Source organism: Phascolarctos cinereus, unplaced genomic scaffold (genome assembly GCF_003287225.1).
Source record: "Phascolarctos cinereus isolate Bilbo 61053 unplaced genomic scaffold, phaCin_HiC Scaffold_4;HRSCAF=312, whole genome shotgun sequence".
NCBI classification, from domain to species: domain Eukaryota; kingdom Metazoa; phylum Chordata; class Mammalia; order Diprotodontia; family Phascolarctidae; genus Phascolarctos; species Phascolarctos cinereus.
The window spans coordinates 315,103,977-315,120,010 of NW_027555847.1; the positions used below are offsets into that span (position 1 = coordinate 315,103,977).

Sequence of the window (16,034 nt, forward strand, 5' to 3'; positions counted from 1 at the left end):
CATCACCACACTCTAAGTTTGATAAGGCAGCACTATGTTTTATTGCAAGCGCTCTGTAAACAGTGGGTGCTCAATATATGCTTGTCGAATTTAACAAATCCTAGTAATATCAAATGAAATTAGCACCTGGTGACAAATAAAATAAATATTGCAATTTTGTCTATTAATTATGGACAGATAGAATTTAAAGTAAGAATTTAGTCTGGGATAAGGGTTAAAATACTATACCTATGCTATGTCTGAGGGAAAATGTAAATACAGGAGGATAGTGACAGGGCAAAAGTCAGTAGTGCCTTGGTTCAATCACCAAGAATTTATGAAGCTCACCTTGGTATGGAGTTTAGTGGACTGAAAACTCAATACATGTCAACAGTGTGATTTTTTTTTTAGCCAAAAACAGCAAAAACATAAGTTCATAAAATCATAGTTCATAGATTTAAGGGTGAGAGGAAATTTACGGACCATCTAGTCCAACCCCTTCATATTGTAGATGAAGTTATGAAGGTAAGAGCTGTGTATGACTTGTCAATGTTCACATGGCTCATAAGTGTTAGCAGTGGGTTTTGACCCCAGATCTACTAGCTTCAAATCCACCACTGTATCTACTCAGTTATGTTGACTCTCATCTTGGGTTTTTTTAAATAGGAAAGTAATGTTTGGAATTACAAGGTGATAGCTCTGTCTAGCTCTGCTCAGACTACAGCTTTGACATTGTGCTCACTTCTGGCCACCATATTTGGAGAAGGACATGGATAAACTGGAGCATGTCCATGACAAAATAGAAAAATTGGCCAGGAGATTTGATCTCATGCCCTACTAAATTAGTTTAAGAAGCCACGGACATTTAGCCAGGAAGAGAGAAGACAGTAGGGACATAATTTCAGCCTTCAAACATTTGAAGGTTGTCACATGGAAGGATAAATTTTATATATATATATATATATGTGTGTGTGTGTGTGTGTGTGTGTGTGTGTGTGTGTGTGTGTGTGTATGTATATATATACATATACATACATATACATAATTTTCTTTCTCTTTAGTCTCAGAGAGTAGATGTAGAACCAGTGAAAGTTGTATGGAGGCAGTTTTCAAGCTTCCTATAAGGAGCAACTTTCTAATAATTAACACTGTCAAGAAATAGAAAAGGCTGCTTTGGTGGGTTCTGAGTTTCCCCTTTCTAGAAGTCTTCTAACACAGGCTGTATGACTACTTGTTGGAGAGGGGAACTAGTCTTTAGGTAATGGTTGGATTAGATGACTACTAAGATCTCTTCCAGTTTTAAGGTGGCTTTATTATGTTTCTTTATATTTTAAATTTGAGACCTATAATTCTACAGGCCATTGTTCCTTCTAGCTTGACAGAGAGGCATGTGAATGTCTCAAGTGCAATATAATCGCCAGACAAATTCAAATACTGCTTTTCTTGTAGCATTTTTGCAAGAGTTGTCATCATGATTGAGAAATAATTATATGTGATGGTGAATACATGTCTGCTGCCTGGTGGGCACGTTAGTGATAACCAGCAAGGCAGTAAACAGAGAAATAAACCAGACAAGGACAAAATTCAGTATTTAAATAAATGGTAGAAAATATTAGGGAAGAGTGAAACTGTAGTTTCAAAATTCTGCAAAGGCTTTGCAAGCACTGAAGGTCACTAAAGAAGATTTTAAAAAATCTAAAATGACCTACAATCCTTCATATGTGTATTTCGAAACATCAATACCAATGTACCCATACGATATACCGATACCAGTACATCAGTACCAATCAGTATCAACATTTCAGTAGCTAATTGCTCTTTTCTCTTTTGAAACCCCTCCTCATGGTTAGCACTCTCTATGTATGGTCCGGTTTGCAGGTTCCCATTTTAAATCATTTGGTTGAACCGTTTGCATTCCCTGAGTAGGCTGGCCCAGGTTCATTGATTGGTTGGGAGAAATGACTGTACTTCCCTGTGTATGAAGGGCTGTCCTTGCTAAAAGCCCACCAGGCTGGGTTTGTAGATGTTCCTGACGGTTTTCTACCTGTTCCAGAAGTCACTGATTCGTCGTTGTGGAGTGACCTCCTCTCAGATGCACAGGAGCTCGAAGCAGAGTCCTGGAGTCTTGCGGTAGAGCCGGCATTTTGCAGCAAGCAGGAAAAAGATGTCATCAAAAGACAGGACGTCATTTTTGGTGAGCATTGTTGGATATGTGTGGTAGGTGAGAACTAACCGCTGCTGTTCAAGGCCACCTTGAGGTACCATTTAGGTACCTCCATGACATAAGGTACTTGGAAATTTGCTGTAATTCATGTTTGTGGGTCATACCTCACTTTGTTAAGTGATTTCAATCGTGTCTGACTCTTCATGACCCCATTTGGAGTTTTCTTGGCAGAGATACTGGAGTAGTTTGCCATTTACTTCTCTAACTCATTTTGCACATGAGGAAACGGAGGCAAACTAGGTTAAGTAACTTGCCCAGAGTCACACAGGTAATAAGTGTCTGAGGTCAGATTTGAACTCAGGAAGATGAGTCTTCCTGACTCCAGGCCCAGGTGCACTACAGTGCCACCCAGTGGCCCTTCCTTCACTACTTCACACCTCATTTCAGAATAATTATCCAGAAGGCCAGTCTGAAGAAAGAATATTTTACAGAAATTCAGTTAGATTCTTCAGTTTATATAATTAGTATAACTACCAGCCGACAGAATGTTGCTAAGAAGAGTCTTTTAATCACTCTGTTAGTTTCTAGTAAGTGCATGATTTGTCTGTTTGCAAATCCATGCTGAACGTTTTATTCACTTAAGTACCTTTAGCATTTTCCTGGCAAATTTCCTTCAAGTCATTAGTTTTCCTAATTAGTCCTATATTTCATAGTGGTGATGATAAACTTTCGTGCTGTCCAGGACATATTATCATAAATGCCAAATTAGTGCAAACAAATGCCTTTTACTTTAGATTAGGATACTAAAAAAAGATCCTTTTAGGATAGGCTCTTTTTCATAAGTGTGACTGTAGAATTTCTGTACAAAGCTGGGTTTCTACTCAGCTTATATCAAATTGACACAGCTTATACAATGAAACAACCCATGTTCAGGAATCTATGCCTTTGACCCCTCCATTTATTTTAGAATTATTATCTATTCTCTCTCATGGAAATTTTTTTTCCCCTGGAGGAAACGGAGTTTCAGTGAAAAACAAAGCCTAGAGCGTAAGGAACAGGTCTGCTAGGGACAGATAGGAAGGATATGCAGTGGTCTCCCAGTAAAAAAAAAAAAAGATTTATTACTTAGACACTGACTTCAGGTCTCATAGTTATGGATTTATTGGGTTGTGACATAATGGATCCTGACCTAATGAATTTGATGTATATTTGTCCTTTTTTTTAATTCTGGAAGATCAAAATAATGTTATAATATTAAATTTTTTTGCTTTAAATGAAATGTTGGATTAATACTTTTTTTCTATTATGGAAGCAAGTGCCCAATGTTTTATTGACACATCACAATCTTTCATGGTATGACGTTAGGGATGTGGCGGTAATATAGGCCAACACAAATATTAAGCAAACGTTTCTGACTAAGATGGCCGCTACTTCTCTTTCATTACAGAGTTGATGCAAACTGAAATGCATCACATCCAGACCCTGCTCATCATGTCTGAAATATTTAGAAAAGGAATGAAGGAAGAGCTCCAGCTTGACCACAGCACCGTGGATAAAATATTTCCCTGTTTAGATGAGTTACTAGAGATTCATAGGCATTTCTTCTATAGTATGAAGGAGAGGAGGCAGGAATCCTGTGAAGGCAATGACAGAAATTTTGTCATCAACCGAATTGGGGATATCCTGGTGCAGCAGGTAAAAACACTTTAAATGCCTGTGTAGGTAAAAAATTTAACCATTTTTAGGCCTTTAGTGGTTTTCAGAGTTCTTATCCCTGTGAAGATATGGGATAGGTAAATAGGGGTTTAGGTAGCTTTCTCTTCTTGTTACTGGTTTTGGAGGCTGATGCTAGGATGCTTTGCTAGAACATTTTCTGGGAAGGTTCTCTGGGAAATACCTTAGTTTTCTTACTGCATCCTCAATATTATCCTCATAACAAGACAACACTCTTCATCAAGCTTAACAGAGGTATTACAAAAATGATGGCTGTTCTAATAATGCGATTAAATGATGGGGATAAGAGCATCATGGGATTTGGGACCTGGAAGGGACATTAGTAGATGGACCATCTTTTTCAGCCCTTCATTTTATAGGTGAGGAAATGTAGAACTTGTTTGTGTCTAATGAGTTGAAATGTGCTGGCAGGAACTCATTCATATTCATGTTGTGATTTTTGCTATGCATGAAATCAGAAGGCACAAAAGAGTTCCAGCTAAGTAGAAGGGCTATATTCACACTTTTAATAAAGGCAGTAGATCCCGATTTTTACAAATAATAAACTCCCCTATGTGGCCTCATTACTTGAATTCACATTATTAGAAGTTATAATTGTATGTAAAGTATGGTAATTGATTGCAGCTCAATGGAAAGGGTTTGTATGAACTTGAATAATGCAATCATTTCATGAGATTCATTATTCGTACTAATCGGGACTTAGCTGCAAAGGAGTCAACAGAATTGTTTTCATCATTCAGAGGAAGCATCATTTTCTGGGACACTTGGTCTTGTAGTCTATGTGCTGTAACATTCACTAGAAATACAAACCAACATACCATTATGAAAATAATTGTAATTTAGGCTTCAGCATCTGCTGCAGAGGATTGTTCTAGAGTCAGATGTAATTGTTCAGTCATTTCAGTTATGTCCAACTCTTTGTGACTCCATTTAGGTTTTTCTTGACAAAGATACTAGAGTGGTTTGTTATTTCCTTCTCCAGCTCATTTTACAAATGGGGAGACTGAGGCAAACAGAGTGAAGTGACTTGCCCAGAGTCATACAGCTAGTAAGTGTCTGAGGCTGGATTTGAATTCAGGTCATCTTGACTCCAGGCCCAGCACTGTTATCTACTGTACCACCTTGCTGTCCCCTGGAATTAGAGAACCTGAGTTCAAATCTTCCCTGTGATACTATATCATGGGCAGGCCACATAATGTCCCTTATGCCTCAGTTTCCTCAACTATAAAATGAGGGGTTGGACTAGCTTCCCCTTAAGGTCTCTTCCAGCTCTAAATTTGCAATCTTAAATGATGGAGAAAGTGTATTAAGGTCTTGGAAAGATCCTTCAAACTAATTCAGCATTCATTTTGATGCTCAGTGACTTCCCTACAAAAGTGAGACCAGGGAAGAAAAAAGCAGAACTATTCTGGAATACATGGTTCAAGTTCAAGAAATGACAGAGGCCAAAGGCTGTTTAGTGTTGCCTTATCTGTACATCGTGCGTGTATTCTTTGAGGAAAAACGATTAGAAGAGACTAAATATAGTGAACACTGAACATCATCCAAAAATGACTATAAATTAAATTGACTACATTAATAAATAATTCATAAATCAAATTGACTATATTTAAGCAGATGGAAAGTAACTAGTTACCAATGTAACATTTATTTTGTAGTTAGCCCTATAGTCCTATATAGCCTTATATAACCCTATAGTTAGCACTATAGTCAGATCATTAACTGGTTAGAGCAAAAGTCACAGTGCCTGGGTAAAGTCACTTAATAATGATGATGATAGCTAGCCTTATATAGTACTTTAAGGTTTGCAAAGTGCTTTACAAATATCATCCCATTTTAATCCTCACAGTAGCTTCCTGGGAGGAAGATGTGGAAACTGCAGAAAACAGTGCATCAGCTAGTCACTCAGCTATTAAGTGTCTGAGGCAGAATTTGAACTCAGGTCTTCCTGATTCTAGGTCCATCACTCTATCCACTGTACTATATGTATGAATTTCCTAATATGCGAAAGATAGAGATTCAACTAGACCTCTGAGGGCTAGCTTCTGGTTCTATAATCCGATGACCAAATTAGAAGGAAAGATAAAAAATGAGAAGACATTACTCTGTAGGATTACAGCAGCTACAATCTGATCTGTTGACTCCAAAAATGCAAAATGGATAAAGGTAAAGACATTAACAGTTTTTAGAGTCATTAAACTGAAATAACAGACAACATGAAAAGCCAAGAACCACGAAACTGCCTCAGTCAGTTTTTTGCCAAATGGAAAAATGTGGAAACCAAAGGCAATGCCAATTTAGAGAACTTGGTTATTTGCAAAATGTCATGGAAGATGATACAGGCTTAGCACTTCAAAAAATAGAAGAAAAAAATTCAGCAAAGGGAAAAGGAACTTCCAGGGATATTGTTGTATTATTCAAGAGAGATCATCTAAATGGCAGTTGTAGATGAAACCAGTAGTATAGCAGTTAGGTGCAGAATAAAACATGTCTGCTTGCATTTTTATTGTGATCTATTTTCATTGCATGTAATAGTGGAAGTCCTGCTACATTTGGTACTCTACCATTTCAGCAGTTGATTCACTATTTTGAGGAAATGACAAGGGAACCTAAGAGCACAAAGCCTAACCAAATATAATAATAATAATGATATTGTCGCTGTTGTTGAGTCATTTTTCAGTCACGTCCAACTCTTTGTGACCCAATTTAGCATTTTCTTAGCAAAGACACTGTGGTGATTTGCCATTTCCTTCTCCAGCTTATTTTACAGATGAGGAAACTATAGGTTTAAGTGACTTGCCCGGGGGTCACAGAGCTAGTAAGTGCCTGAGGCTGGATTTGAACTCATGAAGATGTCTTCCTGATTCCAGGCCCAGCTATGTCACCTAGCTACCATTAATAGCAATAATAACAATAAGGATAATAATAGCTAGCATTTGTACAGTGCTTTAAGATTTGCAAAAGACTTTACAAAAATATTTCATTTGAATCTCTCAACAACCCTAGGAGTTGTGCTATTATTATCCCCTTTTACAGATGAGGAAATTGAGGCATTCAGAGGTTAAATGACTTGCCTAGGATCACACAGCTAATAGGTATGGGAGGCTGGATGTGAACTCAGATCTTGCCAATGTCAGACCTAGGGCTATCTCTACTGCACCACCTAGGTGCTGCTGTATTCAGAAGAACTCTGCTCTGTAGGCAACACAATTTTAAAAACACTTAGTGATAAATTTTCAGGATATCTCAAAGAAGAAAAGATTCCAAAAGATCACTGGTGGTGCTTTTGTTAAAAAAAAAAATGCAACCAGACAAACAACTCCTCACCCACGCTTTGGTTGATTTACACATTTACAATCCACATTATTCATGATGAAAACTTGACAGGGGAACAGACAGGCTTTTGAACCTCATTTTCTATAGTAGATTGTCTCTTTATGGTCACAGATTGACAGAGCTAGAGGGAATACATGCATCTATTACTTCTTTATATAGTTGCCCATGTTGAGATTACTCTACTACTTATCCCTCTACTTGTATCTGTCATACTCTGGTGTAATTCTGCTTACCTTGCAAGTTGTTGTGGGGAGGAAATGAATGTAAAGCAACTGTACACACTATGTAAACTGTGAAATACTATTTGTTATCCAATCAGATGTAAAAGTAATTCTTATTGTTAGAATTTTAACATGTACACGGTCTTTTCTTTGAGGACAGCATTCAAGTCTTGTCTGTATTTTGTCTACGTAGTTAAATGCTATCTACGTCTACATGCATATAATTTTGAATAATAAGTGTTACATATGATAGGTGAGTATATAGATAGAATAACTTTAAAAAAACAATGACATCATGTCCTCTAGAAGTCACATAAAATGCATTATTGAGGATATTTAATGTTTATAGAGAGGCAATTAGGTGCAATGGACAAAATGATGGATTTGGATATATAGGACCTGAGTTCAAATCCTACCTTTGGTACTTAGCACTTGTGTGATTTTGGTAAATCATTACATTTCTATGGGTCTTTCCTTCATCATCTCTAAAATGATGGGGTTAGACTTGAATGACCTCTAAATTTCCTTGCAGCTCTAACTGTCAGATCCTATGATCTTATGACTGGGAAAAGGTGGTGAGTTGATCATGTGCTAAGAATGAAAAGCAGTAGATAGACTAATTTGTATACATTGGCACCCTTGAGATATAAAGGACTGAGAAGGCCTTCAGGATATTGGGTACATCCCCAAAGAGGATTTTTGGCAGAGTATGGACAGGAATCACACAGAATGAGAAGGTATGTGAAGAGGTTTCTTTGTAACCATGTTAAGGAATACTTATATCAGTGAAATCACAAGTCTGTCAAATGGTGAAAGTGTTGCCTATTGCAATAGATTTTATGTAAAATCACCACATCACGTTGCTTGCCAAAGCTTGCCCTCAAACGTCTTTATTCCAATTTCCAACTGAAGTAATTTGAGAACTGAAGAAAACCTGAGTGGAGAAGTTTGTTTCTGTAATTTCCATTATTACATCATTATTATATTTTTTTCTTTATTTTTAATTTAATTTTCTATTGTAATTTTTTTCCTTTTTTTTTTTAAGGGTATGGTCTGTTTTCAGTATTGACTAGTGGTGGGGATAAGGACTGGATTTGTAATTCATTGGTATAGGGAGCTTCCAAGGGAGGAGACTCCTTCTACCCATGCATATCAGTAGGGCTTTAGTGTGTGGCCTAGGGCCCTGTGAGGTTCAGTGACTTGACCACAGTCACACTGTCAGGATGTGTCAGAGGTAGGTCATAAACTGAGGCTTTCCTGGCTTCAAGGCTCATTCTGGTGATTCTGCCTCACCACATCTTTCAGTTTTGAAAGTTAATCAGATTTGTAAACCAACATTTAACTGATGATTCCATTAGTTTTCAGAAGAAAATGCAAATACAATGAAGAGAATATATGGAGAATTTTGTAGCCATCACAAAGAAGCCGTCAGTCTCTTCAAAGAGTTGCAGCAGAATAAAAAGTTTCAGAATTTCATCAAAGTGAGTGTCTTACCATTCTGATATGTGTCAAAATGAATTATTAGGTGTTAATAATGAATTATTACCACAGCCTAGGGGACTATCATTTTTCTATGTTTCCTTCTGGGTCTTTCCAGCTCCAACTTCCTGTGGTATTTTTAGGGAAATGCAAAGCAAGTAGGTTTGTGGCAAAGATGAAGGTGGAGTGTTTCTTTGCCCCTTCATATTGGATTTTTTCCTCCCACTTTCCTTAGCTTATTTGGCTTATATTTGTAAAACTACTCATTTTTTTGATGCATCTGTAAACCTAGCTTATAGTACAGAAGAGCTAATATATACCTCTACTCCATCTGCCTGCACAGTCACAAACAGCAGAATGTATTATCAGAAGGATCAGTGGTGGCATTTGATAATTGAACAGAGAAGGCCAGCTAATCTTGACTTTTTTCCTGTTCTTCTCACAGACTATATTTAGGACAATATTCTCCAAGGCAAGTAGACTTTCTCCCTCAGCCTTTTCCCTTGCTCCCTAATTTATTTAAGGGTCGAATGGTGTGGTCCAATGGAAAGAACGCTGGATTTGGAGTCAGAGACCCTGGGTTTAAATCCTGGGTGCCTAACCTTATTTTTTATGACTTTACGCAAGTCATTAACCATTCTTAGTTTCAGTTTCCTCATTTGTAAAAATAATCAAATTAGACTAGTTGACCTCTAAGATCCTGTCTAGCTCCTGATAGCATGAAGAGCATCTTGAGGTTTTTAAAGGAAAACCTTCCTTTAGAGGAGGTGAAGTGTAAATATTCAGTACGTGCACAGCCAAAAATACGATAACCTCAGGGTGAACCTGCCTCTGATTTCTCATTTTTCTTTAATTAAAGTTTACTCAGATGTTAGAGCTGTACCAAAAGCTAATAGGAAATAAGATGTAAATTTCATTTTTGTTTTTCTTATCTTTTTAAAGCTCTGTCTCTTTTCAATCCTTTAAAATTGATAATCACCTGCAGGCTCCAGCTCAAAGATATGATTACATGAAATTATTCTAGGCCAAATTAAGAGCTAACCATAAAAATTATGCATGGCTACACACCACTGCTTTTAGGAGTTGTGCTTTTGTTACTTGAATTATAAATACAGCTGACTAAATTAAAACCTCCAAAATTCCCAGCAAATGAATAAAAAGCATTTATTATGCACGTGTTGTTCAGTCGTTTTCAGTCGTGTCTGACTCTTTATGACCCCATTTGGAATTTTCTTGGCAAAGATACTGGAGTGGTTTGCCATTTCCTTCTCCAGATCATTTTACAGATGAGGAAACTGAGGCAAACAGGGTTAAGTGACTTGCCCAGGGTCACACAGCTAGTTAGTGTCTGAGGCCAGATTTGAACTCAGGAAGATGAGTCTTCCTGACTCTAGGCCAGGCGCTCTATCCACTGTGCCACTTGGTTGCCCACTTATTGTGTGCTGTGCTAAGTGGTAGAGACACAAATACAAAATGAGACAGAATTCCCTCAAAGAGCTTACATTCTAATGGGGAAGAAAACATGTAAGTGAAGTAGTGGACAGTGAAGGGAGTCATGGACTGGGATATCACAAGAATGGTAAATTAGAGCATTCTATGGATATACTCTTTAAAAATCAAGATAAGGCATTCAACTCAAATATTTATTTATCTCTGTTATGGCAGATTTCTTGTATTGTTAAACTCAAAATTTAAATAAAAATGTGGTTTGTGCTTTATATGAACTTATATGTATTTTCAGGTACGAAATAGTAACCTTTTGGCTCGACGGCGTGGAATACCAGAGTGTATTCTCTTGGTCACTCAGCGCATCACAAAATACCCAGTTTTAGTAGAAAGGATACTACAGTACTCCAAGGGTAAGTGGCAAGCTCTGGGGGGAAATGTTTGCCCTTCTTATTCACATCCTCTGAAATTTTATTGTGTCTTGAGAGCATGCAAATTTCTGCTCTCTCTGGTTTACAGAGTATAGGATATAAAAGCCTTCATGTTTGGATTTAGTACGGCAAGTATTTGGGGATTAACGTGCTGAACCAACATTCCAAACACCCCCAATCTGACCACACCAGCCTTTTTCCCCCAGGAGTCCAGTGCCTCATTCCACTGACCTCGGTTTTCCCTACCAAGTTTACTCTTGCATCTGGTTTGCCTTAATCCTCCTTTTTCCTCTGTCCAGCCCACTCTCCAGTTATTAAACCTTTCTGTTCCTTCCACTGTTGCCAAAGTTCATCTCTCCCACATACTGAAATGTTAGGTAGAGAGCTGTTGTTATGAAGGGCAGCTTCTGACAAGCCAGTTCAGGGAATCATGGGCATGAGTAGAATGCTTAAATTTCTACTTAAGGTTAGTTGCTTTGTTGGCGGGGTCACCGCATCCTTTGACACAGATGGTAATCCTTCCATGTCTTAGGATGTCTTTGTGGGTTTCTGTGGCCCTAAAATAAACAACTTATCACTTAGTGGCCAGACTTCTAGTGTAGGCTGTGGTCACTTGGCTGGTTGGTTCTTAAGACAAGAATCCATTGCTGAGCCTGTAATTGAATAGGCCTTTCTAGCTTAGATAAGATTGGCTAGAGCTTGTGATCAGATGCCATAGCTCCCAGGAACCCAGAGTTGCCTCCATGCTGTATGATGGAGCAGGAGAATATAGGACTTTGGTTGAAGCTTAAGTGACCATCCTCTCCTTCTGGATACTTATATTTGTATCCTCAGTGCTTAGAACAGTACTTGACACATGGTGAGAGTTTAGAGATATGCGTTGCCTTGCCTCTCTTTTTCCCTTGCTTTCCATGACACCTACCTAACAATCTTCTCAGACTCCTTGAATGGGTTAACCATCAATAAGTATGCGTTTTGCATGATTTCACATGTATAATTGTTATCATATTGCTTACCTTCTCAGTGGCTGAGGGAATGGCTGGTGTGAGGGAGAAAATTTGAAACTCAATTTTTTAAAAAGTTAAAAAAATAATTTTTTTAAAAGAAAGGAAAAAACCCAATAAGCATTTATGAAACACCTTTTACGTGTCAGATGGTGTGCTAGGTGCTGGGATACAAAGACAAAAATTATAGTTCCACAAGGAAAGGAAAGGCACTCAAGGAGTTTTCATTCTACTGGGGAACATTTTAGAGACAGTGTGGTACAGTGCATTGGCTTTGGAGTCTGAAGGCTTGGGTTCAAATTCTACCTCTATTACTTACTACCCACGTGATCTTGGGTAAGACACTTAACCTATCTTTTCCTGAGTTTCCCCATGTTACAAACAAAAAGATTGGCCTTTAGATGGCCTTTAAGGCCCCTTCCAATTTGATAACATTTGAGTTGGACTTATGAAGCTAGGCTCAAGGATATCCCCTCTCTCACTTTAAGCATCACCCCAACCCCTAGCTTCTCATAGCACTTTAAAGTTCCCTAATGTACTTGCATGATGCCATGTTAGAAGTTCCGTGAGGTCCTGGACCATACTCTTTCTGTCCCTTAGGTCTCCCCTATCTTCTGGCATAATTCTTCACCCAGTGTGTATTTAATGAATGTTTATTGGGTGTGTAATACTACTGTTGACATTATGAGGAATGATAATAACTGTCTATACCATGGGAAACACATACAAGCAGAAGAACCTTAAAGGGGAGACCAGACGCTGTGTATGCTCAGAATTCTTATCTTGACAGTGGTACATCTCCATGGGCCCAGGACCTTAGGACTCTTCAGTTCTTTGTGGTTTTTTTGCTCTTTGCCAATAACATACAAGGAATATGAATAATAACTTCTTTTATCTCACACTTAAAGGTTTACAAAGCAGTTGATGCTAATGTCTTCTGCTGGATTCCCTCAGGTTGTGGGAGAGACAATGGAGATGGTGGGTGGATTCAGATTAGAGATTGGCAACTGTAGTGTATACTGAGGAACAGAGAGTAGCAGTAGAAGCTTATTGGGAAGGAAATAACAGGAAATAATATTTGAAAAGTTACCATGGTAGCAAATTGTGAATGGCCTTGACCCATTTTGAACACGACTGGGTAAGAAATGGGAAGCTACTGAAGATCTCAACAAATTAGAATGTTGGGCAGCATTCCTTTTGAGTCAGTTCAACAAATATTTATTCAGGGCTTGCCACGTTTAAGGTACATTGCTGGGTGCTAGGGAATAAATAGGAAAAAAAAAACTACAGATAAGTCCTGCTTTTAGGGAATTTACAGTATAATGGGTGATACAAAATGTGAACAGATCAATGATGGGTTAAGGTGGTAAAAAGATAAGGCTCGCCTGCCCATTTAAGTAAAAAGATATTGGAAAGAATCAACCCATTTATTTACAAAGGATAACACAGTGGATAGAGTGCCAGGCCCAGAGTCAGGAAGATTCATCTTCCTAAGTTCAACTCTGGCTTTGGATGCTTACTAGCTGTGTGATCCTGGGCAAGTCACTTCACCTTGTTTCCTCATCTGTAAAATGAGCTGGAAAAGGAAATGGCAAAATACTGCAGTATCTTTGCCAAGAAAACCCCAAATGGGGTCATAAAGAGTTGGACATGACTGAAATGACTAAACAACAGCAAATTACAAAGGTGGGTTAGACTAAAGCAGTCTATAATTTCTGAACCAGCAATTACAGCTCTAATAGGAATCACAGGAGGGAAACACTTTTTAACCAATAAAATATTCCATAAATGTGACTCATCATTATTAGTAATAATTATAGAAGATAACCAGTGTGTGCGTGCTCTGTATTACCTTCTGCTGAAGTTAGGTTAAGGACAGACGTATTATTGCTGAGAATTAAAAATGGACGAGATTTGGAAAGGTACAAGGCAGGGGGGCTAAATCCAACTTTCTATTTTATCACTCAGTTGTCTACTTCTAATCTTTGGATTATTGACTTCAAAATCTTTGTAGGGATCTCTGTTTTTATAATATTACATACTTATATAGTACATATAATTTATCATAATTTAATGATTTTTAATTTTTATTTAAATTAGCAATGACAGTCTTTCAAAATCATATTTTAAAAATTGTTGTGATTCTGTTTGGGACCCAAGATATTAACATGGGATTTTAAATGAGTTGGCCATATTCTTTGTGGTAATATAACCATCAGGTAATATATTTAACTAGATTAAAAATACTGGAGAACAATGTTTTTTCTTAGAGATGATTAATTTTACAGTGTCTGTTTTTGGCTTTATATAGAAGGGACTGAAGAACACAAAGACTTGTGCAAAGCTATTTGCTTAATTAAGGACGTGATTGCAGCAGTGGATTTAAAAGTCAGCGAGTATGAGAAAAAACAAAAATGGCTGGAGATCCTGAATAAAATAGAAAACAAAACTTATACAAAGCTTAAAAATGGCCATGTTTTCAGGAAGCAAACTCTGATAAGTAAAGAAAGGACCCTGTTATATGATGGTCTAGTTTATTGGAAGACTGCCACGGGCCGATTCAAAGGTAAAATTTCTTTGCATACCAATTTCTTGAACTTCTCTTACTAATTTGTTACTAATTTAGCAGAAGGCTGAGTTTTTAAATGAAAAATGCCAACTGTTCATGTGTGGTCACATAACGCCTGGTGTAATTTCAAGTGTTCTTGTATGGAAGATCAAGTTATGAGCTCAGTCAGAGGTCACCAGTGGGAGATCTTTGGATGGTGGATTGTTTTCCCAAGTGATAATTTTAACATTTAGCTTCCAAAATAAACTCACATCTTATGAATTTGTAAATATATGAGAAATTTAGACAGAAGTTGGGGAATTGGAGTAACAAAAATCTGGCTAGTTGTTGGCAAAGGAGTATTTTTTGTTTAGCAAAGTGTTCTTTTGTAAATTTTCTCATAAATTATGTAAGAAATTGTTATAAACAGTCACACTTAACTTTGTATTTTTTAAAAGAAATAATGCGTGGTAATGATGCATACCCTTAAAAGGCTTAGCTGGGAAACAGAAAACATAGCAACAGACTTTGCATTAGTTGATGACTCTTAGGAATGTGATACCTGCAACCCAAAATGCAGGAGCTATCTACTGTTGTTTTAAGTTTAATATTGGGTTTATTTTTGTTGAGATAAAAAATTAATCATATTCCAACAAAGCACCCATTTGGCCAGTATTTGTTGTTATTTACAAAACTCTAGTGTTTTTTAAAAAATTAATATTTTTGTACTAAATAGTTAATATCTTAGTGTGATATTTTTCTTCCAAGTATAAAAATCTTTAATGGGAGTCACCTTTAGAGTCATCTAATTATAATTTATTATTACATAAATATAATTATCTAATATAATATATAATTTATATAATTTATAGATGGCAATTTATTAGATGATTATAATCATCTAATTGTAATTTAAAATCTTGTAGTAAAGTTAAGTTGGAAAGTATTTTAAGTTTTAAAAGTACAGAATTTTACTATACAAAGAAAAATAACTATGGCATAGTATTCATTAAATTCTGTGGATTTTCTTTAAAGATATCCTAGCTCTGCTTCTAAGTGATGTGCTACTCTTCTTACAAGAAAAAGACCAGAAATACATCTTTGCAGCAGTTGTGAGTATATAAGCCTGTGTTATAGAAAGCATATTTTAATTGCCTTTATTTTATGTTTCTTAAAAACCTGATATCCTGAGGGCCTGGTCAAATTCATCAAAACCTTAGGCGCCTCTTTTATGTAAGATGCAGTGCTAAGGTTTAGGGAGCTAAGGATGAAAACAGTGGTACAGTAAATAGAAAACTGGACTTTAAGTGAGGAAGACCTTAGTTCAGATGTCACCGGTATAGTAGGCCTTGATAAATGTTTAATGATTGAATGAATGTTTGCTAATCTATGTTGATAGAGGGAGTGTCTTCACTGGCATCTCCCTCTCCTGATGAAATCACAAGTCCAGACCAAGACACAACAGTAGATCCTCAGCAAAAGTTTTTATCTAAAGAAAACAAACAAACAAACAAACAACCCCCCCCCCATAGTTATCATCAAATTTCTCTGGATGGCTTACTGTCCAGTGGTTTGAATGGGAATTAGAAACTGGAATTAAAAAGGCTAGCCTCTTTCTCAAGAGATTGTTGGTCACTGCAGCAGCAAAGATCAGGTCTGAGTAAAGAACTACACACCAGTGGGATGGCTCTT

General features: G+C 37.1%; 1 protein-coding gene across 5 annotated transcripts in view; it reads left to right on the forward strand.

The window, feature by feature from the left end:
* The window catches only part of ARHGEF28 (Rho guanine nucleotide exchange factor 28), a 249,912-nt gene that overhangs the window by 158,924 nt on the left and 74,954 nt on the right, over positions 1 to 16,034 (forward strand). For all 5 annotated transcript variants that reach the window (XM_020998382.2, XM_020998383.2, XM_078153157.1 and 2 more), the window contains 6 exons: positions 2,033 to 2,173; positions 3,591 to 3,838; positions 8,793 to 8,915; positions 10,655 to 10,772; positions 14,106 to 14,360; positions 15,378 to 15,454. In XM_020998382.2, coding sequence (XP_020854041.1) covers positions 2,033 to 2,173; positions 3,591 to 3,838; positions 8,793 to 8,915; positions 10,655 to 10,772; positions 14,106 to 14,360; positions 15,378 to 15,454 — 962 coding nt within the window. The remainder of the gene's footprint in view (positions 1 to 2,032; positions 2,174 to 3,590; positions 3,839 to 8,792; positions 8,916 to 10,654; positions 10,773 to 14,105; positions 14,361 to 15,377; positions 15,455 to 16,034) is intronic.